Raw genomic sequence first — 26,254 nt, forward strand, 5'->3', positions numbered from 1 at the left:
TGTCTGTGCATTGCTGTATTGCTCTCCTAGCAGATGTCAGAGTGATTGAAGTCCCTCATGAGAACTAGGGCCTGCAATCTGGAAACTTCTGTTAGTTGTCTGAAGAAAGCCTCGTCTGGTGGTCTGTAGCAGATGCCTACCGCAATATCACCCTTGTTGCTCTCGCCTCTAAACTTAACCCAAAGACTCTCAACAGGCTTTTCTCCAGTTTCATACTGGAGCTCTGAGCAATCATACTGCTCTCTTACATACAGTGCAACTTCTCCATCTTTTCTCCCCCTCCTGTACTTCCAGAACAGTTTATACTCGTCCATGACAGTGCTCCAGTCATGTGAGTTACCCCACCGAGTCTGTGTTCCTTGACTGTGCCAGGGCTTCCAATTCTTCCTGTTTATCAGACTTTTTGCGTTAGTGTACAGGTGCCTAAGATAACTACCCGATTTTCCTACTTTTTCAGTATGAATCGGGAGGCCTCCTCTGTTGCACTCTCCTCCTTGTGTTTCCTCCCATTGTCCCACTTCCCCACTTACCTCAGGGCTTAGGTCTCCATCCCCCGGCGAACCTAGTGTAAATCCCTCCTCACTAGGTTAGCAAGCCTGTCTGCGAAGATGCACTTCCCTCTCTTTGTTAGTTGGATCCCATCTCTTCCTAGTAATCCTTTGTGCAACAACATCCCATGGTTGAAGAATCCAAACTCTCTCTCCAACACCACCTACACAACCACGCATTTACCTCCACAATTCAATGGTCTCTACCTGGACCTTTTCCTTCAACAGGGAGGATGGACAAGAACAAAACTTGCACCTCAAACTCCTTTATCCTTCTTCCCAGAGCCATGTAGTCTTTAGTGACCCACTCAAGCCTGAAAACAGTTTCTTACCACTATTAGCATTGGGGGTTCATGGTTCTCCTCTTGCTTCTTCTGGAGGTCACATGCTGCCAATTTTCTTCCCCATTCTGCAGTGCCACCTCAGATTCTTCAGCATGCTGTGCCTGCAGTACCAAACGCTGACTTCTATCCAGGAAAACCTTCATTTTCTTGGATGCAATGCAGGGTTGATACTTGGGTCTCTAGTCCTTTTAACCTTCTCTTCCAAGTTGGAGATCAGCTTGCACTTTGTACAGACGAAGTCACTTCTGTTCTCTGGTAGAAAGACAAACAAACATGGCACATCCCATGCAGGTCACAGCAGCTGATCGCTCACTATCCATAATGTCTTCCTTCTTGGAGCCTCTTCTGTGAGCAGTAAATACAACATCTGAAGCCTGAAAGGCCAAAAAAACCCACTTTGGGAACTCCCCCCAGGAGAACTCCCAGGCAAACTCCATCTTGTTCAGGTTTACTGTCTTCCAAAGCTTGGATGGGCAGACAATGTTTAAAAATACTGCAAGTGTTGGCGCTGCACCTTTACCTGTTGGGCCTCTTGAGTGCTAATACAAAGTTTCTCCTGAGTGAGACTCCATTCTCTTTCAAGCACTTTAATCCAAGAAGTTCCAGGATGATGGTCACCAGGCAGCTAAGGGGAAGAGGAAACTGGTTGACAGGAGAAGTTCCTGGGACCTGAAACAGGAAGAACCCGGGCTAGGACTATAGCAGTGGGTCTCAAACTTTTTTTTACTAGCGACCCCTTTCACACAGCAAGCCTCTGAGTGGGACCCCCCCCCCCAATAAATTAAACACATTTTAAAATATATTTAACACCATTATACATGCTGGAGGCAAGCGGGGTTTGGGGTGGAAGTTGACAGCTCGCAACCCTCCATGTAATAACCTCGCGACCCCCCTCAAGGGTTCCGACCCCCAGTTTGAGAACCCCTGAACTATAGCTCTCTATGAAGGCTTTTCAGAAAGGGCAGTTGGACAGAATTAATGTGACTGACAGATAACATCGACCAGCCAAAACAGGAAGTGAAAGACACTCTGGACAGACAGTACAGCACCACACAGAAGGATTTGAAGCAGCTGCTGCATCTGGAATAGAAGAGGGAAGACAAGCTCTATGAGATTTCTTGGCCAATGGCAGGATACGAGTGCCAGTCTCCCTGTGGCTGAGCAGCTGCTTTCAGAAGTGAGGCTAAAAGTGGGAAATGAAGAAAGGAAGAAAAGAGGCTGCTAAAGGATCAGCTTCAGTCTGCACTAGCAAAGTAGGCTGCAGTCTCCCAGCTCCAAGAAGAGCTAGACAAGCTTACTGAGGAGTTAAAGGAGAAGAAAGAGTTTCCCACAACTACAGATGGCCCTGATAATGAAAAAAGCATCCTTCACCAAGAGTGAGGTGATAAGGCAGAGGAAAGACTAAGAGCTGAAATCTCTGCGGCATTGTAATCTGAAACTGAAAAGGAGCTGCAGACAGCTATGCGGAATGTCTCTGAGGTCCAGGGCCAGATGACATTGCAAGCTTCCATAGAGCAATCACCATTCCCTTCTCCACTCTGAGTGGGTCTCATTTTTGTGTTGCTATGCTTCAGGGCAGGTGAAAGCTGGAATGTGGCCTTCTGCATTCCAAAATTCTGCAGCCACTTTGTCATCCCATAGCTGTGTAACGATCTGGTCCCACCAGTCAGTGCTTGTTTCCTGGGAGGAGAAACAGTACTCAGCTGTGTTCAGTTGATGCACGACTGCCATCAGCAACTGAATTTTTTCACTTGAAGGCTTACAGCAGGGCTGCTTGGATGACATCGCAATGTTCCACATGGTGGGTCCTATCTCGGCTCTGGAAATACTGCAGCATAAGGTGTAAAGTGTTTTGTAATGCTCACAACAAGAGTGCAGAGCTGAGTGGTTCCATGCTTATCAGGCTGTGGTGTCCATGCGGCTAACCCAGGCTTTTGAAAAAAGATGTGAAAAAACCTTGGTTTGTTTGCCATTGATATTAGGGAGGGAAGGAGGAAAATGCATCATAAGAGGCTAACGCCATGTTCCCATTACAACCTGTGACAATGTTTTGGTTACATGACGCATTGCAAGTCCTACCCAAAATCCCATTTACCTATTTGCACTGTGGAATAGCTACCCACAATGCAGTGCTCCGTTCGTCGATGCAAGCGCGGCTAACCAGGATGCACTCTGCCGACGCAATGAGCATAGGATGGACACACAAGATCGACTAGCTTAATTTGGAAGCCCGATGTTGACTTTCATAAAGTCAGCTTAACTTTGTAGTGTAGACATGGCCAGAGCTCTTCTTCAGGTCTGGGAAACATTTGTAGGGCTTGGATACACTTAAAGATGTAGAGTGCTGGAAGTTAAACCAGCCTTCAGAGACAGCAGGAAGGAAAACGCTGCCATGTGTTTACACTGTCCGCTGCAAACACATTGGCGTGGCCATAATTAGCAGCTCTTGTAACATCACAGAAAGCAGTGCATTGTAGTAGCTATCCCAGTGTGCAAGTGGCTGCAGTGTGCTTTTCAAGGTGAGGTGGTGGAGTGTGACAGAGCATGTGTTGTGTGTATGTAGGGGGAGAGACAGTGTGTTTTGGGGGGCAGAGTGTGTGTCAGCATGCTCTCTTGTAGGTTCAGACAGCAGCAGACCCTTCCCCCGCCCCCGCCTTTCTCTCTCACATGCACGCACGCATAAATGCCTGCCTCAGCGGTAGCAGCTGCATTCCACAATAATGATTTGCTTTGTGTCCTGGAGCAGATAAGCATGCTGGCTCTCAGAAACGGAGCTTTGAAAGGGGATAGACACATGCCTGCAGCCCAGTTCAAAACAATGATCAGAGTGGCCACTTGACTTCAGGGGATTATGGGACGTTTCCAGAGGCCAGTCACAGCGCAGTAATGCAACACATCCACACTGACACCCGGGCATTTCATCCAGGGCGCAGCAAGCTTTATGCGTCTTGTGGAGATGGATTACCAGGAGCGCTCCAACTGCAGCATCTAAGTGCCTTGCCATTGTGAACACCTCAGGAGTAAGGACGCCTGGGACTGATTTAATGTGGTCTAACTTGCAAGTGTAGTCAAGCCCTTAAAGTGTTACAGCTAAATACAAGGTGGAACAGATAGTTTAGTGTGAGTAGTTAAAACATTTCAAGGGACCATTCAAGGTGAAGTGGCCTGTTAACACCCCTCCAATCATGGGGTAGGGGAAAAGGGCAGGGGAAAGGCAGCTTGTTCTGTGGTTGGTAATGGGTTATAGATGGTTGTAATGAGCCATAAATTCAGTGTCTCTACTCAGTCCAGTCTATTCAGTAACTAAAGGTTACAGACTTTTGAAGGTGTTGTGCAGATTTCCTATGAGAATAAGAACTCGGGGCTTGGCTACACTTGCAGATTCAGAGCGCTTTGAGTTAAACCAGCCTTCGGAGAGCGCATTAGGGAAGGTGCTGCAGTCTGTCCACAGTGACAGCTGCAAGCGCACTGGCGTGGCCACATTTGCGGCACTTACAGCATCATTGGGAGCGGTGCATTATGGGCAGCTATCTCAACAGTCAAGTGGCTGTAATGGGCTTTTCAAATGTAGGGGGTGGGGTGGACTGTGACAAGGAGTGTGTTGTGTGTATGTGAGTGGAGGGAGAATGGATTTTTGGGGTGCTGAGTGTCAGCATGCTGTCTTGTAAGTTCAGACCTCCCCCGTCCCTCTCTCTGTGTCTCACACTGACAGCAAGCAACATTCCTAAATAATGTTTGTTTTGTCTCAGAGCAGATAAGCATGACGGCTGTCAGAAATGGGGCTTTGAAAGGGCATATCTGCATTTCTACAGCCGAGTTCAAAATAATGACGAGTGGTCATGTGACTTAAGGGGATTATGAGAAGTTTCTGGAGGCTGATCAAAGTGCAATAATGCAGCACCTCATTCACACTGATGCTGGGGCATTTCAGCGGAGGCGCAGCAAGCATTATGCTTCTCATGGAGGTAGATTATCAGGAACTCTCCAGCTGCAGAGTCCAGGTGTTCTAAGTGCCTTGCCAGTGTGGACGGGTCGTGAGTTAGGGCGCCTGTGGCTGCTTTATTGCGCTCTAATTTACAAGTGTAGCCAAGCCCTAAGTTTTCCTTTGCTGCCCAAGCAATGTACCTCTATTCTAATCTAAAGGAACCATCTCCAGGACATAGGGTAATTCAGGCCACTATTCTGCAAACACTTAAATACATACATAATTTTACTTACTCTAATAATCCCAAGGAAATAAATGCAACTACCTATATGAGTAAAGCTAGAGTGGCCACTTGACTTAAGGGGATTATAGGATGTTTCTGGAAGTCAGAGTGCAGTAATGCAACACCTCGTTCACACTGATGCTGGGGCGTCTCAACCAAGATGCATCAGGGCTTGTCTACATCACAAAGTTGCAGCGCTGGTGAGGGGGTTACAGCGCTGCAACTTAGGAGGTGTACACATCTGCAGGGCATCACCAGCGCTGCAACTCCCTGTTTGCAGCGCTGGCCGTACTCCCGTTTTGTCTCGGGTGTAGAGGATCCAGCGCTGGTGATCCAGCGCTGGTAATCAAGTGTAGACACTTACCAGCGCTTTTCTTGACCTCCGTGGAATAAGCAGGTATCCCAGCATACCTGAGGAAGCCTCTGGTAATCAAGCAGGTCTCCTTCCCCGGTTTGCTCTCGCGTTCCCCGAACCCCCGAGCAAGCAGGTCTCCTTCCCTGCGGTTTGCTCTCGCGTTCCCCGAACCCCCGTGCAAGCAGGTCTCCTTCCCTGCGGTTTGCAGGGGGTTCGGGGAACGCGAGAGCAAACCGCGGCGAAGCTGGTCTCCTTCCCCGGTTTGCTCTCGCGTTCCCCGAACCCCCGAGCAAGCAGGTCTCCTTCCCTGCGGTTTGCAGGGTGGTTCGGGGAACGCGAGAGCAAACCGCGGCGAAGCTGATCTCCTTCCCCGGTTTGCTCTCGCGTTCCCCGAACCCCCGTGCAAGCAGGTCTCCTTCCCTGCGGTTTGCTCTCGCGTTCCCCGAACCCCGAGCAAGCAGGTCTCCTTCCCTGCGGTTTGCAGGGTGGTTCGGGGAACACGAGAGCAAACCGCGGCGAAGCTGGTCTCCTTCCCCGGTTTGCTCTCGCGTTCCCCGAACCCCCGAGCAAGCAGGTCTCCTTCCCTGCGGTTTGCAGGGTGGTTCGGGGAACGCGAGAGCAAACCGCGGCGAAGCTGGTCTCCTTCCCCGGTTTGCTCTCGCGTTCCCCGAACCCCCGAGCAAGCAGGTCTCCTTCCCTGCGGTTTGCAGGGTGGTTCGGGGAACGCGAGAGCAAACCGCGGCGAAGCTGATCTCCTTCCCCGGTTTGCTCTCGCGTTCCCCGAACCCCCGTGCAAGCAGGTCTCCTTCCCTGCGGTTTGCTCTCGCGTTCCCCGAACCCCGAGCAAGCAGGTCTCCTTCCCTGCGGTTTGCAGGGGGGTTCGGGGAACGCGAGAGCAAACCGCGGCGAAGCTGGTCTCCTTCCCCGGTTTGCTCTCGCGTTCCCCGAACCCCCCTTGAAGCCGCCCAGCAGCGCTGCAGTGTGGCCACATCTAACACCACTTGCAGCGCTGGTTGCTGTAAGTGTGGCCACTCTGCAGCGCTGGCCCTATACAGCTGTACTAATACAGCTGTAACAACCAGCGCTGCAAATTGTAGATGTAGACATACCCTCAGACGTTATTCCTTTCGCTGAGATGGAGTACCAGGAGTGATCTGACCAGGAGTCAGAGCGCTATAGCCAAGCCCTGAGAGATCAGATATAGAGTGATCACTCTGTGAAATGTGTTCACCCACAAGTGATGTGGTGTTTTTGTCTTTTATCGTTTTCCTGTGTTAATCTGAGTGTGCAGTAATTGTCTGGCTTCATCCATGTAGTTATTGGGGCATTTTATGTTGACCCTGTAGACTTATATTCACTGCTACGATGATCAACAATCCCCAACAAAAACATCTTTCAAGATCCATGGATCCTACCCATGGCTAGCACAACATTTGGTGTACCTCATCCAAAGCTGCCAAAGCAGTCTTTTGGAGTTACAGGGCTCTTTCTTGAGACAAGTGGAGGCCCAGCCCTCCTAGTGAGAAGGGTATGATCCCAGAAAGATTGTATAAAGGTTGGAGGTGTAGCACATCTGTAATATCATGACACAGTGGTAATCTTGTCTGACTAAGCTGTGTAATTTACCATATTTGGCCATATTCAGTGATTACTTAAAAGGGGGGCAGCGACCCAAAGGGACCTGTTGGTTTGATTGCCTGTTTTCCTGAAACGGGTAGGGTTTAGCAGGACTGTGAAGACGAATGGCTGAATGAATACTCCTGGGAGAATTCTGTGCCAAAAAATTAAAAATTCTGCAGAATTCTGCATATTTTATTTGTCAAAGTAATGCAATATAATCACACCAATTTAACTTATTTTAGTAATTTTATTTAAACTACCATACAGGAAAAAAAAAATCACAATAATTGTTCAGCATTTCCTAATGCACAGAAAAGGTAAATTACAAACACTTTGTAACCAATACCCTGTACTCTATTTTTAATCTTGAATTTTCATTTAAATTACATTACAGAGCACCAAAATAAAAGTAAAGTAGAATGTTATTTTAAATTGCTCAGACTTTCACACATGAAAGTCATACAGTGTTGCTAATCATTGGCCTTGGCTACACTCACACTTTACAGCGCTGCAACTGGGGTGTGAAAAAACACCCCCTTGAGCGCTGCAAGATACAGCGCTGTAAAGCGTCAGTGTAATCAGGGCAGCAGCGCTGGGAGCGCAGCTCCCAGCGCTGCACGCTACACCCGTAAGGGATGTGGTTTACATGCAGCACTGGGAGAGCTCTCTCCCAGCGCTGCCGCTCTGACTACACTCACACTTCAAAGCGCTGCCGTGGCAGCGCTTTGAAATTCCAAATGTAGCCATACCCATTGTCCTGCCTTTTTAAAAATGGATAGGTAAAGTAGATCCTGAGCTGCAGACTAATCCTCTTGTGCTGCTCTGGCAGAAGGGAAAAAAATGAGAAAACACATAGATCTTCCTCGCTGATGATTCCCTTACTGTCATTTACTATAAGGCTACTTTACACTGCCCTGGCAATGTAAAAGAGCCTTTAAGCTTTTACATGTGTATTAGGCTCCTGGGAGAACAGATTACGAATGGGAACAATTAACCGGCAAGGGGAACATTAGCAGCCTACCTGCTTAGTTGTTACATTTCTGCTCTGCTTCACAGGACAGAGCTTGCCTCACAAAATCCTACCCACTCCAAGCCTGGGACACCACAATAGTGAGGGAGAGGGACAGTCTGTTCTGCTCATCTGCATGCAGGTGTGTGCCCAACCCTGCCCCCTTAACATCTCTCCATGCATGCTCAAACCCCCGCCCTGCGATCTACATCTGTTGGCTGCTGCAGGCAGATACGCCCAGGCTGCCAGGGACAGGTGTTCCCCACAGATTTCTTTGCTCTCCCATTTTTCTGCAGGGGGAGAAAAGCAATCTGAAACAGTATTCTGTGCAGAATTCTCCCAGGAGTAAACGAGGAGTAATGCTGATTGATTTCTAAGGGCAAGTCTACCCTTGAAACACTGCACTGGCGCAGTTGCATTGCTGTAGTGCTTTAATGAAGACTTTAAGCCAACGCAAGAGAGCTCTCCCATTCGTGTAGTTAAACCATCTATCCAAGAGATGGTAGCTATGTCAGTGGGAGAGCTTCTCCCATAGCGCTGTCTACATAGGGGGTTAAGTCGGTATAACTTCATCACTCAGGGGTGTGGATTTTTCACCCCAGAATGACTTAGTTATGCCAATATAGGCCTGTAGTGAGACCAGACCTGAGGCAAATTCATCCAGTTCTACTCAAAGAAAATAGTAAGACTATGCATGTTGAAGGTGGGTGTGATGGTGCACCCCATAAGGCTTTATGGAAGTGTGCTTATGAATGTATATATGACATAATTGGAATATGTTTTATGCTACACATGCCATGTAACATATCTCTGTAAAGGTTATAACCTAGTGAATCTATTAATCCGATTTGTATGGATGTATCATTTTTGTATTTGAAGTTATGGATATTGGCTGTGTAGCTGCTTGATTTTTAAGTAGCCTTAGTAAAGCGTTTGGTCATCCTATTGAGAAAGGAATGTGCAAATTAAGTGCCTGATCAAGAAAGACTTAACGAACAATGGATCTTGAAAGACTCCAGTCCACGTAAGAAGTCTTCCTGGAGACATTCAAGATAGCAATTGCTGCTGCCTGTAAAAACTGAGTCATGCTTGGACATGACTTGCCCAGGTGACTCCAAAACTCCATTTTAGAGCTGGACTTTGCACAGGAGAGAGGAGGGGGTCTCCACCCACAAGAGGAAGTCTATTTAAGCCTGGGAGAGACTGCTCCATTTTGTCTTCAGCTGGTTCAAAAGACAGCCTCTCCACCCACAAGGATACCTGAAAGAAATTGGAACAAAGGACAGTAACTACAGGGGGTGTGAGGGATTGCTGGATCCAGACTAGAAGGAGACTAGTCTGTAAAAGGATGCTTACTGGAATACCTCTGAGGGTGAGGTTTTATCTGTATTTAGTTTTCTTACTGTATTAGGCATAGGCTTGCATGCTTCATTTTATTTTGCTTGGTAATTCACTTTGTTCTCTCTGCTATTACTTGGAACCACTTAAATCCTAATTTCTGTATTTAATAAAATCACTTTTTACTTAATTAACCCAGAGTAGACCTGGGGGTATACCTGATAGAGAGAGATCAGTGTTATAGAGGGCGAACAATTTGAGTTTACCCTGCATAAGCTTTATACAGGGTAAAACAGAATTATTTGGGGTTTGGACCCCATTGGGAATTGGGCATCTGAGTGTCAGCCCTGGTCTATGCTGGGGGGGTGGGGGGGGACATCAATCTAAGTTAAGCATCTTCAGCTACATGAATAACATAGCTGAAGTTGATGTATTTAGATCGACTTCCAGTGGCATCTTCACTGTGGGGAGTCGACTGCTGTCGTCCCCCCGTCCCCACCGGTCGACTCTACCTGTGTCTCTCGCCAAGCTGGAGTACAGGAGTCGATGGGAGATCGCTTGGGGGTTGATTTATCAGGTCTAGACTAGATGTGATAAATCAATCCCTGCTGGATCGACCATTGCCCACTGATCCGGCCGGTAGTGTAGGCATACCCTAAGAAACAGGAACACTTAAGCTGCTTTCAATTAAGCCTACAGCTATTAGGGGATGTGGTTCAGACCTGGGTCTGGGTTTGCAGCAGGCTAGTGGGTCTGGCTCAAGCCAGGCAGGACTCTGAAGTCCCAAGCTGCCACGGCAGGAAAGCAGGGGCAGAAGTAGTCATGGCACATCAGTTGGCAGCCCCAAGGGGGTTTCTGTGATCCAACCCAACACAGTAGGATTAAAAATGCTTGCTTTCAGAGTAGAAGGACAGGAATAATCTTTGTGGCTGGGTCCACAGAACATTTTTTTTTCTTTCGTTATTTGAAAGCAAAGTTTTCTAGCACTATTACTATTCCTTGATATCTTAGTACAGCAAAGGGTGAGAAAAGTGGTGATAGACAAGGCTTTGGAGCAGAGCACGGAGCAGTGGAGCTGCAGGTTTTGCCCGGAGCTGGAGCGGAGCCGGAATAGTCATTATTGGTGCCGGAGCGGAGCAAGTAAAAAATGTGATTACTCCAAATCTCTGGACTTTAAAAAGTCCTTAGCTAAGTTAAATAAACGTAAACTGCTTTAGAACCAGTTAAATCACTGTTGCTTAGAGGAATTATGTTGCCTGTGGTTTGTGCATTGTGATTTTTATTGCTATTCAAAAAATACAATTTTCTTTATTTTTAGGTTCGTGAGAAATTTAGAAAGCGTTCTTCAAATAAACATAAAACAGGTATGTAAACTGACATTGGATGTTACCAAACGTTTTACTTGCTATTTCCTCTTGTCTGCTTTACTTGGTCATTCGGACTGATGTTTCACTTTTTTCCCCCCCTTATATTTTGCTTGGATGGCTGGGAACATTCTTTTGGAGCCCTGTTGAGCAGAAGCGTGTATATTTCATGCTGCAATATTTCTCACTCTTGTCCTAACAGAGAGCCATATGTTCGTAAGAATAATATGGATATTTTATTAGGATTACATGCATGCAACCTCTTAGTATGATGTGAGAATTAAAGCTTAAATGAGCATTAATTTTCCACGTCAGGTTCAACTTCACTTTCTTAATGAGGTGTCTTTGAGTTGCTTCAGCTATGTGGTCTTGGGCTGCAATCCTGCAGAGGCTTAATTTTACACTGTGAAGAGACCCATTGAAATCATTGGGGCCAGAATCTAGCAGTTGGTTTATATGAGCTACAGTTTTTTCTGTAACTAAATATGCATTTCTGTAGAAAGGAAGGATTGTCTTGCAGTTAAGGCACTGGACTGTAAATTGGGAGATTTAAGTTGAATTCCTGATTTTGCCGCTTACTGTGTAACCATGGGCATGTTGTTGTCAATTTTTGGCTGCATATGTATTCCCTCTGGCCAGATAGCTCAGAAGCAGATTTTATCGAACTGCCCTAGAAGACCACAGACTTGGTTCAGTGGCAAAGGCACTTGGCCAGGTTAATTATCCTAGCTCCCTGGATCAACATCTACATCTATAGTTACACTAGAACATGTATGCCTGTTACAATGGACTTAGCTCAGTGAGCTGTGGCCTTTGACTTCCCCATAGGCTGGACAAAGACACCCCCCTTCCCCTCCCTGTGACCCTTTTTATACACTGATACAAATAAGTTATGTATTGCCCCTCGGACGTGGTTAGGTTAGTTACCACCCTTTACCTTGTACATGTTGGCTCGATCAAAACATCTCTGTCCATCACTCTGTCATCCTGACCTTATCTTTAGGAGGGGTAAGTGTGTCACTGTATCATCTTCAGGGAGTATATTTATACCATAACTTGATATTGGGGTGTTCTGGTACTACCCTTCTGGAATGTATTTATGCAAGTATCCTGTGCCTAGCACTTCTTAGGAGTATTTGTATTTTTGTAATGCCAGCCCTGTTCTTGCCAAGTTTGTGTGTCAGACAGTGACCCTGCAAGCAACCATCTCTTTCGTAAGAGGCCTGACTCTTGCAAACTTTGCTTTATATCAGCAGGGCCTGACTTAGGCCTTAAGCCTCATACCAAGTCCCATGCTTCAGGCTCTCTCAACTACATATGTCACTTAATCTCTTTTGACTCATCTATACAGAGAAAGTCTCCTTTCTGGTCTCCCAAAAGAATACACTCAGATGTTATGCCTCTTGCCCAAATCACAATTGGTCCAATCTTAGACCAGGACCTGAGTATACCATTCTATATATGTCAACTGTTTATCTCCATATAGGCCTGACTGGGTTTTGAGTACTTGAGTTTTCTACACTTCGGGAGCCTGTGACCAGTGTTATTGACCAGCCACTTTCTTAACACAAAAGCCATATCAACAGTACGGACACTGCACTGGTATGGGAGTGGTGCCATAGCTATGCTGCTGTAACCCCATAGTGTAGACGCAGACTACAGTTGCTGTAGGAATTCCACCTCCCTGAGTGACAGTAGCTAGGTCAGTTGAGGGAGTTTTCTGTTGACCTAGCTGTGTCTACACTGAGGGTTAGGCTGGCGTAGTTAGAATGCTAAGGAGTGTGGATTTTGAGGCCAACAGATGTTTTCACAGTTCTTAAACTTTTCATTTAAAGCAGCTGTATTCAAACATATGCTCCCCTGCATTGTTTGAAACCCAAACAACTGCAACATTAAAAGCCTGGATGTGAAACTGTTTATAAGTAAATGTAAAGTAGTCTTCATTTGTATTTGTTTTCCCAACTGAGAGAAATGCAAAGAATGAGCATAAATAATGACAAATAGCTTTTTAAATCTATTCTAAAGTGTTTACAGTTGTCAGTTGCAACCTATGATTTTTCTTTGGCAGATTTGTTTTGTTTAAACTGGTAACCAAAGCGTCAGAAGTAAAAGTCTATCCTTACAAGTTTTGACACCTCATTTAGAAATGTGTAAACTACTCCAACAAACACGCATACTTGACAAAAAATGAAATGTAAATTTCTCCCTGGAGTGACATTGAGGTCATCACATTACAGAACAATTAATTGATGAAGTAGGAAGGTTTTAATGTCTTCTCTGAATACTGTGTGCCTCAGTTTCCCCTGTTATTCAACTACTGTATTTAGGTGGTGGGATAAGAGGTGTGTGATCATTGCCATGACCTTTAGAGGGCAAGTGTGACTGCTGCCTGGGACAAAGAATGATTGACACTCTGGAGCCTGGCAACTGATGGCTGGGTCACCTCCTCTGCAAGAATCAGTTGGAGGTGTCGAAGTAGACCAGGTGACCTGCTGGCCCTGGAAAGAGACAAAGGAATGAGGAGGGGCAACAGGCGTGTCTGGGGCCAGGCAGCTGAAAATGATCAGTCTCCAGTTGGGTAATCGGAGTGGGGAATCCAGTGCACCAGGCCCTGGATCCCCCCAAGATGGACTTTGCTGAAAGTTCCTGATTTCTGTGCTAACAAGCTATGGGGTTACAACAGCATAGCAATGGCATCATAGCTATGCTGCTGCAGCACCTGTACTATTGATATGGCTTTTGTTTTAAGAAAGTGGTTGGTCAATAACACCGGTCACAGGTTACCAAAGAGTAGAAAACTATACTATGTTCCTATTGACTCGGTACATCTACGGTACGAAGTTAATTTGAAATTATTCTATTTGAATTTTTGGAAGCAATTTTATACGTTCTTTAGTGTGTCCCCACTAAACTGCGTGAATTCGGCGGAGTGCGTCCACAACACTAAGGCTAGCATCGAATGTTGGAATGATGCACTGTGGGTAGCTATCCCATAGTTACCACAATTTGGAGTGGGCAAATCTACTGTTGGGGCTGCTGTGATCCAAGTAGCCAACGCAGTCACTGACCAGCTGCTATCAATGGTAGTGACTTTGGGAAATGTGCAGACCATTGTGGATGGCTTTAATGTGCTGGGGTTCCCTAACTGCGGTGGGGTGATAGATGGAACACATATCCCTGTCGTGGTGGGACAGCCAGTACATAAACTGCAAGGGATACTTTTCAATGGTGCTGCAAGCACTGGTGGATCACAAGGGACATTTCACCAACATCAACATGGGATGACCAGGAAAAGTGCATGATGCTTGCATCTTCAGAAGCTCTGGTCTGTTTGAACAGCTGCAGGAACGGACTTACTTCCCAGAGCAGAAAATTACTGGTGGGGATGTTGAAATGCCTATAGTTATCCTCGGGGACCCAGCCTACCCCTTAATGCCATGGCTCATGAAGCTGTGCACAGGCTCCCTGGATAGTAGTAAGGAGCAGTTCAACTATAGGCTGAGCAAGTGCAGAATGGTGGTAGAATGTGCTTTTGGACGTTTGAAAGCGCACTGGCGCAGTTTACTGACTCGATTAGATCTCGGCACAACCAATATTCCAATTGTATTTGCTGGTTGTTGTGTGCTCAACAATATCTGTGAGAGTAAGGGGGAGACGTTTATGGTGGGATGGGAGATGGAGGCAACTCGCCTGGTGGCCAATTTTTCACAGCCAGACAACAGAGTGATTAGAGGAGCACAGCAGGGCGCGCAGTGCTTCAGAGAAGCTTTGAAAGACAGTTTCATGACTGGCTAGGGTACGATGTGACAGTTGTATTTTGTTTCTCTTGAAGTTACCTGCCCCCTATATATATGAAAGGAAATAAAGTCAAAATTGTTAAAAACTATTCTTTATTATTTGTTGCACAGCTCATTCAAAGAAGTCAGAAGGTAGACCCGGGGAATGGCGGGGTATTGGTATAGTGGGGTGAAGGAGGAGGGAAGGACAAGTCCAGAAACCAAATCAAAAGTTCGCATATGCCAGCTTTCTGCTGCTTGGGCGATCCTCTGGGATTGAGTGTGTGGATCCTCGTAGCCTCCTCCTTTGTGTTCTTGGGCATCTGGGTGAGGAGGCTATGGAACTTGAGGAGGAGGGAGGGTGATCATACAGGGGCTGCAGTGGCAGTCTGTGGTCTTGCTGCCTTTCCCGCATTAGATCCACCATATAGCACAACATGTCAGTTTGCTCCCCCATGAGCTTGACCATAGCGTCCTGCCTGCTCTCATTGTGCGCATCCCTCCTCTCTTTGTGTTCCTGTAATGCTTTACGGGACTCTGAAATTGTTAGGGCCCAGCTGAATGCCTGGAGGCAATCGGTGCAGGAGGACTGCATGAGCTGGCGAACATGTTGTCCCGAGTTCATTTTTTCTGCCTTCTCATCTGGACTAGCCCCTAGGATGGAGTAGTTAGGTGCTGCGTTGAAACATTTGCATCTGCAGGAGGAGAAAAAGGGAGGGTAGTATTTTAAAATATACATTTCAGAGAACAAAGAGGACACTGTTTCTCAGTGAAACAGATAATTCATAGTACACAGCACATGTTCTTTCTGTACAAGTTAGCGTTTTGCCTCTTGTACAGAAATGCCTGCCACTTTGGTGTGAGTAAGCCATCACACGTGGCCGGGCAGCAGAATTTGGCTTGTAGGCAGCCATGGTAAGCCCTAGGGGCACGTGGGGTTCTGCTTCTTCTGCATTCATTGCTTTCCCATAGCAAGCAATGCCTGGTGGGTTTGCCATATAAAAGGAGGGCCTGTGGGCTCTCTAGGATGATTGCTTCCCCCCCCCCACTGCATGGCGCCAATGAGACTGAGCAGGGATGAGCCCTTTAAACTAAATGCGAACAGCCCAGCATAGCTGGGTTTCCCCGAAGTCTCCCACCGCATGGCTCTGATCAGGCTCTCACTCACCAGAAGTACCTTCTCTAGGGTCATGGTCCGGGAGCCCTCCTTGGGAGTTGGGGAAGGCTATTGGCTCCAGCATTAAGCATAGTTCCTGGCTAGGGGGGAAAACGGATTTCCCACTTGCCACTTTTGCATTGTCCTCCTACTCCTCTTCGTCCTCCAATGACTCATCCTCCTCGCTCCTTGCAATTTCCCTATTGCAGGTGTTCCCGGACAATGGTGGTGGCGTCACCCTCCATAATTGCATGCAGCTCATGGTAGAAGCGGCATGTATGGGACTGTGACCCAGATAGCCCATTCGCCTCCCTGGCTTTTTGATATGCTTGTCTGAGCTCTTTGATTTTTTTGGTACGACACTGCTCTGTGTCCCTGGAATAGCCTCTTTCTATCATGGCCCTGGAGATGTTAGCATGTTTGCGTTTCTTTCTTTTTTTGGAATGTAATTCTCCCCAACGTGCAATGCGATCCAGTACCTCCTGTTTGGACCATGCTGGAGGTTGTTTGCGAATTCAGGACTGTGTGATCTCTTGTGATGGTGGACTCTGCTGATGGTCACCTGTGCTGATGGTGACCAAACAGGAAATGAAATTCGAAAGTTCCCGGGGCTTTTCCTGCCTACCTTGCTAGTGCATCGAAGTTGAGAGTGTTGTCCAGAGCGGTCACAAGGGAGAGGCCAATGTTGTCAAAGTGCGTCCACAATACCTTTAACCTGGGATTGCCATCTCGATTTAAGCGCTACTCCACTTGCCGAGGTGGAGTACAGAAATTGGATTACAGAGCCCTTTAAATTGAAAAAACTGGTTTGGTGGTGTGGACGGATTAATTTTTTTTATTTTCAAATTAACTCAGCTAATTCCGAAATAAATGACTATTATAGACCAGGCCTAATAAACCTTCAGTTTTACAATGCTGGCTGAGAGTCACTGCTGACTGGGAAGTGGGGGTGAATGGCCCGTTGGAGACATGTAAGGCTTCCCTGGGTGTCCCATCTAGGTGGACCCACTGCGGTGAGCTCCCGGTGTGAAAGGGGGGTGCTGAATGCTCTGAGATTGAACCCAGGAAGCGCCAAAGCTGAGGAGGCTTTTTGTCCTGGACAGCGTGCCCTGAGGGGAGTTAAGCTGCACCAGAGTCTTGGCTAAGCTTCTTGCAGAGTAGTTCCAGAACACCTATACTGTGACTCCTGTGAGGGTCCAGAGTGAGTGGACTCCCTGAGGGGGTCCACCGCGAGAGACAGGCTCAGGGAGGGGCGGTTCCAGGAGGCAGTGGAGTCCGGGTCTTAACCTCTGAGAAAGAGTGAACACCCAAGAAGGGATGTTGCACTGAAGGGGGGTTCCTACCAGGGACCATACAGAGCTGAGAGGGAGCACTGGGCCTGTGAGTCCATGAGCTGTACAATTTCCTCATGAATAGTAACTTTTTTTCTGTCATTTTTGGCCGCCATTAGGACTGTCCTACTTGTTTCTGTCTCAACTTGCATAACTGGTCAGACTCTGAATACTATGCTTGAGTACTTAACAAGTATCTCACCTCTTTTAAGGCTGACATACACTTTTCAGGTCATGTCAGAAAAACACTTTTGTTGGCATGCTCTTGGAGGCTAATAAAGATTTCTGAAATTCAGTAGGTTCTAAGTGTCTTGGTACATTTAATATAATCTGTTGTCCTGAGTCCTCTGTGTAGTGGCTTCTGAGTGTTCTTTTACTGGTCTTGTTTCTCACATGTAACCTGGACAGTCAGATGACCTATTTCAGGTCTGATTGCAGCACAAAGAGCTTTAGAAATCTTACTGTGGTCATGCATCAGGCAGAGAAAAATCTGCTTTGATCGTGGTCTTTGCAGCATTCTGATCAGTTGAATTGTTCTGAGTGATTAGTGACCTGGTTAATGAATGCAGTTTGCAATTTGCAGTCTTGGGTCAGTCAAGTATTTCTCACGACCAGGAGTTTCCAAGTTACTTTTTAATTAATATTGCTTGGTTCCAGATAGAGCCAAGTGCTTCTTCTGATTGGAAGAGGGAGAAACAAATACTTGATTTCAGCCTGCTTATTGGGAGATGTATGGACCAGAAACCTGTAGGTCAGATGCATGTTCTCCCTGGCACTGAAGGCAAACAGGAAGTTGTATGTATTATTCCTAGAGATTTCTTGAGAGAGGGTAATATGTCCTTTCTTAAAAAAACAAAAACCTCCTCCAACCCCTAAAGAAAATCTCTTGACACTGATAGTTTGCCCATTTCTTTTGCCAGTCTCCCAAATAACTCTGCTATACCAGGAGCGTTTTGATTTCCTTGATTCCAGGTTTTAGGTCTGAGCATAGCATAGAAATTACTCTAGTGTTTTTTTTTTGTTTGTTTGTTTTTTTAAATTAAACTTTCAGCTTTGGTTATTCTTAATCCAGTTCCTTATGTCTTCCTTTTCTTTTCTTAAGCAGTTGATCCCTGTGAAGTGTGGTGCAGTAAGCCAGTTCATGTACTGAAAGACTATTGCGATGTGATTAAAATCTACATCCTTTGGCCGTTTCTGTTTAAACTGGAGAATAAACCTGATTTCAGGTAAGCATGCATGTATTCATATTGGTTAATCTTGTCCTTTACATTTTTGTTTTTATTTTAATACTTCAATCTGGCCATGAGCAAAGTTGGCTATAACTGGGCCATACCAAATTCACGGTCCATTTTGGTCAATTTCATGGTCAAATTATTCTATTTAAATCTCTGAAATTTCAGTGTTGTAATCTGTAGGAGTCCTGACCCAAAAAGGAGTTGTGGGAGGGTCGCAAGGTTGTTGTAGGATGTTTGCGATATGCTACTACCCCTACTTCTTCACAGCTGCTGGCGGCAGCCCTGTCTTCAGAGCTGGGTAGCCAGAGAGCGACAGCTGCTGGACGGAAGCCCAGCTCTGAAGGCAGAACCACTGCCACCAGCAGTGCAGAAGTAAGGATGGCATGATATGGTTTTGCCACCCTTTCTTCCGCGCTACTGCCTTCAGAGCTGAGCCCTCAGCCAGCAGCTGCCACTCTCAGGCTGCCCAGCTCTGAAGGCAGTAGCACAGAAGTAAGGGTGGTATGGTATGGTATTGCCACCCTTCCTTCCACCCTTCTGCTGGCTGGGTGCTGCCTTCAGAGCTGGATGTCTGGCCAACAATCGCTGCTCTCCAGCCTCCCCCAGCTCTGAAGGTAACGCAGAAGTAAGAGTGGCAATACTGCAACCCCCCTAAAATAACCTTTCCCCCTCCGACCCACAACCCACTTTTGGATCAGGACCCGCAGTTTCAGAAACACTGGTCTCCCCCTTGAAATCTGTATAGTATAGAGTAAAAATACACACAAGACCAGATGTCACAATTTGTGACACGTTTTTCATGGTTGTGAATTTGGTAGGGCCCTAGCTATAACTGAAGAGACTTTTGATTCTGAATATCAGGGATGAACTCTTCAAAAATGGATGCCTATATTTAAACATCCAAATCATTGCCCTGGTTTTTGCAAGTGCTAAGAACCCAGCAGCTACCACTGATTTCCCATTTTGAAGAGATTGCTCTAGGTTTCTAAACACTGTCTTCTTTAGATCGGACTGACTTTAATATTAATAGCTAAGGCTATATAACAGGACAAAACTTACTTTTCTAAAAAAATAAATGTTTTCATTTAAGCAATTCCTACTTTTGTGAGCTAAGTTTGAAGAGACTCTGGGATATTGAGGTTCTGGAAGACATTGTTGATTTGACTAAGAAAGTTGTGGTAAGTGGTGTTCTATAACTTATGTTTTCAAATGTGTTAGACTGCTTAATTAGCACCTTGCCATGATACAGATCTTGATTTATATGTTAAATTAGAACAAGGCAGTTGTTTCTGCTAGGGTGAATAAATATGTTGACAGCCGGTTGGGTTGCACTATGAGTTACTGTTCTTGTAAGGGAAGTACAATGATTCAGTGACGTCTGCAAGAAAACTGGCTCTGGGGGCTTGATTGGAGCATGGATCATCTGTTTGTTACATGTTTGGACAGTGGATAGCACACGGGGCCAGTGCAACTGTTTTGGTGACCTAGGTGGTGGCCTAGGGTGCTGGGATTTGGGGGGCACCATTTTCTTCAGCAGCAACCGCGGCGGCCGGATCTTCGGCCGCCCCGGTCACCGCTGGCGTTTAGGTGGAGGGAGCTGGGGCAGAGGAGCACGGGGAGGGCTGCCTGCAGCAAGTAAGGGGCGGGGGAGGCGGCACGCAGGGGAACTCGCCGCCCCAGCTCATCCCTGCCCCGCCTTCTCCCCGAGCACGCTGTGGCTGCTTCACTTCTCCCGCCTCCCAGGCTTGCGGCACTAATCAACTTAGGTGCCGCAAGCCTGGGAGGCAGGAGAAGTGAAGCAGCCACAGAGTGCTCGAGGTGCTTGTGCTCATGTGTGGAGCAGGGGTGAGCTGGGGCTGGAGGGGTGCCTCAAGGTGGGGGGTGGGGAGCTGCTGCAAGTGGGGGTGTCTCAGGGAGCCCAAGGTGGAAGTTTCGCCTGGGGTGCGAAACATCCTTGCACCGGCCCTGATAGCACAGCATTCCCTGATCCATGATTGCAGTACAGACAGTAGAGCCTACTCACGGAGTGAAATAAAATTGCTTTTCTTGGTCACTTTCACTCCTCTTTTCCTCAGTAACAGTTTGCTGTTTGAATCTTGCTGCTGCTGCTGGTCTGGTCCAAAACAACCATGTACTGATAGGAGACGCCAAACAAAGGAGAGAGGGAAGCAGCAAAGAAAACTGAGGGTTGTGGGCGAGTGTGCAAATGATGAACCAAATATTTTAGTGTGTGTTTGGTGTGGTGCTTTTTTCTTTTATTTTTTAATTGAGCTATTGCACAGTTTTTACTTTGAAAATTGTGATCAATGGAAGATTGGTTGTGTGCAACCCAAAACTGCATCCTGATGGTCCGCTCTGCCGTTACATGACTTCATATTAACTAGTGCGATGGTTCTCAACCAGGAGTACGTGTGCCCCTTGGGTGCACAGAGGTCTTCCAAGGGGTATGTCAACTCATCAAGATATTTGCCTAGTTTTACAAGAGGCTACATAAAAAGCACTAGTGAATTCAGTACAAACTAAAATTTCCTACAGATAATGACTTGTTTACACTGTTTTATATATTGGACTGCTGAACTGTAAGTACAATATTTATATTCCAATTGATTTATTTTATAATTCTATGATCATAATGAGAAAGTAAGCAATTTTTCAGTAATAGTGTGCTGTGACACTTTTTTAAATATTTTGATGTCTGATTTTATAAGGAAACACTTTTTTAAGTGAGGTGAAATTTGGGGTACACAAGACAAATCAGCCTCCTGAAAGAGGTACAGTAGTCCGGAAAGGTTGAGAACCTCTGTACTAGTGGGACGCACACTTTGTTCCCTCTGTCTGAGCACATTGCCCTTACAAGGCATCCTTTCATCCTAGGCTATGACTACACTATGCAGCTTTTAGCGACACAGTGTGCTGCTATAGCCAAGCTGCTAAAAGCTGCACAGTGTAGCTGCTGTTTGTTAGCAGAAGAGAGCTCTCTTGACTGCAAAAAAAACCAAACTTCACTCCCCACCAGCAGCAGCAGAGTGCTCCTGCTGATAAGGAGCTGTTCCCGCTGGTGCTTTTCCTTGATAAAACTTTTGTCATTCGGGGGAGTATTTTTTTAACACCCTTGAACAGCAAGTTTTGCTGACGAAGTGCCAGTGTAACCATACCCCTGGTATTCCCTCCAGAAAGCTCCCTGTGTGCCAGCCTCCTTCTGTTTTCTTTCTCCCCACTGTCCCTTCACCCCATTATTCTTATTTTTTTGTCTTTCTGTCTGGGAAATAAGTCATTTTGAATATCAACATTGTACTGTATTGGGAGGATCAGCAGAGCTGAGATAGAGGGGATATTGTTACAAGGTAAGGTGTTAATGGCTGCCATCAACCGGTTCTTTGAAGCTGCTGGCTCTCCTAATCAGATTGCTCTTTTTCCCTTCTGATTTTCACCAAAATCTATATGATTCTACTCACTGTTGCCTAGACCATTCCCTGAATTTTTTGAATGGATCAGATGTAACATTCAAACGTTATCGCATTACAGACAGAGAAATGCTGTTGAGTGAACAACCTTACTTTGCTTTTGGTTGGGTGAAAAGTCTGATTTCTTTTTTTGTTTGTTTTTTTCCCCAGAACAATCCATTTTTTATCAGTGGCATATTGAGTATTGGTACTCGAATAGAAAATGTAAGTTATTTTGACTTCAACAACAACAACAAAATCCTCCTGTAAATACAAATAAGGCTTTTCCATCTGTCCGCAGTATTTCTTTTCTACATATAAACAAGGTACATGGATATATAACAGCTAGAGCCCTTGATGGTTTAATAGGTCTCATTTTCTTAGAAGTCTCCCAGTTCTGAAGTTTTGGTGCATGGATGTACTTTTTCTTCTGTCTGTCACTTTCTCTTAACCTACACAGATGACATAAACTGGAAAGTTACTTTAACGTTAAAAAAAGAAGTTTGCTTTATAGTTTGCCATTTTGAAGACCATGTCATAGCCACTTTTAATAGTGGGAGAAATAAATCAGGCACAGCTATAAGTTGTTACTGGATAATTCACTACTTATATTTTTATTTAATTTAAATGGCATTTTGTCTTGATGGACATGCATTCAATAGTAAATAAAATAATAATCTAAATTCACAGAATCTGTTTTAAAAGCACACTGATAGAACATACCAGCTAACAAACATTCTGCACTCAACCCCACTCGTTTAGAAAAAGCTTTGGAATGTGCTTTGATGGTCCCCCAACTCAGACTGTGTTGGACACGGGAGAAGTGTATTTCAGAGTCAAAGGCTTTTCACTTGCAACACCCTGCTTGAGGAATGTCTGTTCTCATGTCAGCTGTTGTCTCAGTTTGGGCTGAAGCACAAATACATAGGTGGGTGTAGTAGAGTCCTCAGTTGGCTTGAGTGGCTTAGTGGTTAGAGACCACTCAGTCATGGGGTAGTGGTAGGGGAACCTGTGCCCGCCCACTCCACCAGGCTCTGACCCAGGGCCCTATGAGGGTCAGCAGTGTTGATAGACCCTCTGAGGTACCCTCTCTGGGTTGCTTCCAACCACTGCACCTTCTGCTTCTGGTCCCAGATAAAGGAAAATAAGAACATAAGAGTGGCCATACTGGTTCATACCAAAGGTCCATCTAGCCCAGTATCCTGTCTACTGACAGTGGCCAATGCCAGGTGCCCCAGAGGGAGTGAACCTAACAGGTAATGATCAAGTGATCTCTCTCCTGCCATCCATCTGCACCCTCTGACAAACAGAGGCTAAGGATACCATTCCTTACCCATCCTGGCTAATAGCCATTAACGGACTTAACCTCCATGAATTTATCCAGTTCTCTTTTAAACGCTGTGTAGTCCTAGGCTTCACAACCCCCTCAGGCAAGGAGTTCCACAAGTTGACTGTGTACTGTGTGAAGAAGAACTTCCTTTTATTTGTTTTAAACCTGCTGCCCATTAATTTCATTTGGTGGCCCCTAGTTCTTGTATTATGGGAACCAATAAATAATTTTTCCTTATTTACTTTCTCCACATCGCTCATGATTTTATATGCCTCTATCATATCCCCCTTAGTCTCCTTTTTTCCAAAAAGAAAAGAAAACAATGTGAACTGGGCTCAGCATATAGTCCTGTACTTCAAGGATGCATCTCTAGCCCCTTTTGGGTGGAGTTGGTGGAGTAGTTCTGTACTCCTCTCCAGGGTTCTGAGCGGGCTTTGCTCCCTTTTCAACCATGTTGCCAGTTGGAGCATGTTCTGCAGGGTTAGAGGGGCAGGACTGGCTGGGCCCAGGACTGTCCTTTAACCCCTTACATTCCAGTGTGGGGTTTCTATACCCCACCACAGTGGGTCACCAAGAAAAATGCTAAATAGATCAAAGCCTACAATTGAACGGTACTCATAAGTTAATTGAAAGCCACTGCAGTTGAAAAGAAGCTTGCGCTGCAGGTGGGAAGCCCAGATAAGTAAGCACATTGTCTCATTTTACATTAACTGATGTTTCCAAATGGTCTTCAACAGGAGCACTCATTCTGTTGAAAAGTAGCTTGCAGAATGATGCAGACTCTTAAAAGTGATCACCAAAATAAGCCTTCTGCAGAAACACCTTACCTTTAGAACACACAATACAAAATTAACTTAAAATTTATGATGCTACAGTGACAAAATACAAAATTTAAGTTGATAGTTGTAAACCAATATTTACTTCAGTAGAGTGATTTTAAATGATTGAGTAGTGCATTAGATATATTCTAAAAAATCCTGCAATACTTGGATTCAAGTACACTATTACTGATGATTAATCTGTCAAAAAGAGAAATAAGGGAAAAGCAGAGTGAATAAAAATCAGTGATTTTTTTAAAAAAATTTTAAATTTAAATTAAATATATTTTTCAAAATAACTTTTGAATTAGCTTTCATATTTCACATTTATCTTAAGGCCTAAGCTTACTATAATCTATTAAAACAATTTAAATTAAAAAAAAAGGGGTATGTTTGCCAGACTTTTAAAGAAAGTTAGACCACTTAACTGGTGGAAGTCACTTTCGAAGCGCCTGGAACCAGTTTTTAACAGTAGTAGCCTCTTCTATAGGTACAGAAAGAATAGTTTCTTCTTTTTTCATTTTATTTAACTAGTTCAGTTTAGTGACTAGTTTATTCAAAGTTAAGAAACCAGTTGGGAGTTGCTAATGCAGGAAAGCTTGTTTTCCTCTTCCAACCTGAATAACAGCTAGATGTGAGAAGATGTTGGACAATGGTGACCAGAAACAATCAGTTCAATTCACTAACTAGAGATAGTACGTTGTTTTGTCAATGTTAGTTTTAAATGCAAACCGTGTTTTGATAAAACAGTTTCTTAGATATCCAGCACATTTAAGGTTGTTTACTCCTGGAAGAATTCCCTGCCAAACAATTAAAAATTTTGCACACAATATTTTAAAATTTTGCAAAATTCAACATATTTTATTTGTCAAAATAACACAATATAATCATGCTCCCAGTATCAGCCTGGGGCTGTCAGTGGGAGCCTCAGCCCCCTATGCCAGGCACATGCAGGAATTCTGAGGGGAAATCACAAATTCAGCATGAAAGTAAAATTCTGCAGGGAACACTAATTCTGCGCAAATGCTGTGTTTTGCAGTATTCTGGCAGGACTAGTAGTTTTATTCAACTATTTTAAAAAAAAGTGTGCATTTTTAATTGAATGAATTTTTTCATTGACATGGAGTGTGACACATCACAAGTAAAAAAAAAAAAAAATTATATAGTAAGAAAGAAATGCATCATTCACCATTTTGTAATGTAATAAATGTAAATGAAAAGATGTATAATTGTTTATATTTATATGCAATGTATCCTTCTAGTTAGCATAAAGAAGCATGAAATATACTGTAAAGTCTATATTGAATTGCAAATTAATGTGTTTTTATGGTTATTAATTAGAGAATCAACTTTCCCTTAAGGGCAAAAACTAAAAAGTACAAATACAGTGCAAGACTAAAATCGATGATTTGAATCAGTTGTTCTTCGAGTGCTTGCTCATATCCATTCCAGTTAGGTGTGCGCGTGCCACATGCACGTTCGTCGGAGATTTTTACCCTAGCAACACTCGGTGGGCCGGCAGGGCGCCCCCTGGAGTGGCGCCTCCATGGCGCCCAATATATACTCCTGCTGGCCCCACGGCTCTTCAGTTCCTTCTTACCGCCCGTGTCGGTCGTTGGAACAGTGGAGCACGGCTTAGCTGATCTCCACCTCCCTAGGTCTTCGCTCGTTTATATAGTTATTGTGTACATAGTTAACTTTTATATTATTAGTAGTTGTATAGTAGTTGTGTATATAGTTAGAGGGTCGGGGGCTAGCCCCTTCTCCTCTCCCCAGTACCGGGGCCCATGCCCGGTTCACCAGGCTTCAAACCTTGCGCGGCCTGTCATCGGCCGGTGTCCACAGGAGATCCGCACGACTCCTGTTTAAAGTGTCTGGGAGAATCCCATCTTGTGGACAAGTGCCGAATCTGCAAGGCGTTCAAGCCCCGGACAAAGAAAGAGCGGGACATTCGCCTCAATCAACTCTTGATGGAGGCAGCTCTAACTCCTCCATCTTCTTCACCGACTCCGGCACCGGGGACGAGTGCTTCCTCCGCACCGGAGCGCACGGTGTCAGTGAAGACCCCTTGGCACCAGCCTTCACCGGCTCAACCTGCTGACAGGCACCGATCCCTCTCCCTGAGGAGCAAGAGGCACAAGGTTCCTGCGGCACCTGTGTCTACGCTGCAGTCGGAGCGTACATCTAAGGCGGACCGCCCAGCACCGTCAACTGCTGTGGCACTGCTTGCCTCCACACCGTCGATTCCGGTCTCTCAGGAGCCGTCGAGTCCGGTGCCTGCCAGCTCCCCAGCGCACGCTATGGTCGAGCTCGTCGTGCCCTTGACGCTGGAAACGTTTTCCGCAGCTCGGGAGCTAATTGCTCTGACGGAGCCTGAGC

The 26,254-nt window shown here is 45.6% G+C and overlaps 1 protein-coding gene across 6 annotated transcripts in view; it reads left to right on the top strand.

Moving 5' to 3' along the window:
• Positions 1-26,254, top strand: part of TTC3 (tetratricopeptide repeat domain 3) — a 367,670-nt gene that overhangs the window by 7,156 nt on the left and 334,260 nt on the right. For 5 of the 6 annotated variants that reach the window (XM_050916320.1, XM_050916326.1, XM_050916335.1 and 2 more), the window contains exons 3-6: positions 10,741-10,786; positions 18,152-18,275; positions 19,375-19,462; positions 21,899-21,952. In XM_050916320.1, the coding sequence (XP_050772277.1) occupies positions 10,741-10,786; positions 18,152-18,275; positions 19,375-19,462; positions 21,899-21,952 (312 nt within the window). The remainder of the gene's footprint in view (positions 1-10,740; positions 10,787-18,151; positions 18,276-19,374; positions 19,463-21,898; positions 21,953-26,254) is intronic. The other variant, XM_050916294.1, reaches the window with a different exon arrangement.

This window comes from Gopherus flavomarginatus, chromosome 1, assembly GCF_025201925.1.
Source record: "Gopherus flavomarginatus isolate rGopFla2 chromosome 1, rGopFla2.mat.asm, whole genome shotgun sequence".
Classification (NCBI taxonomy): domain Eukaryota; kingdom Metazoa; phylum Chordata; order Testudines; family Testudinidae; genus Gopherus; species Gopherus flavomarginatus.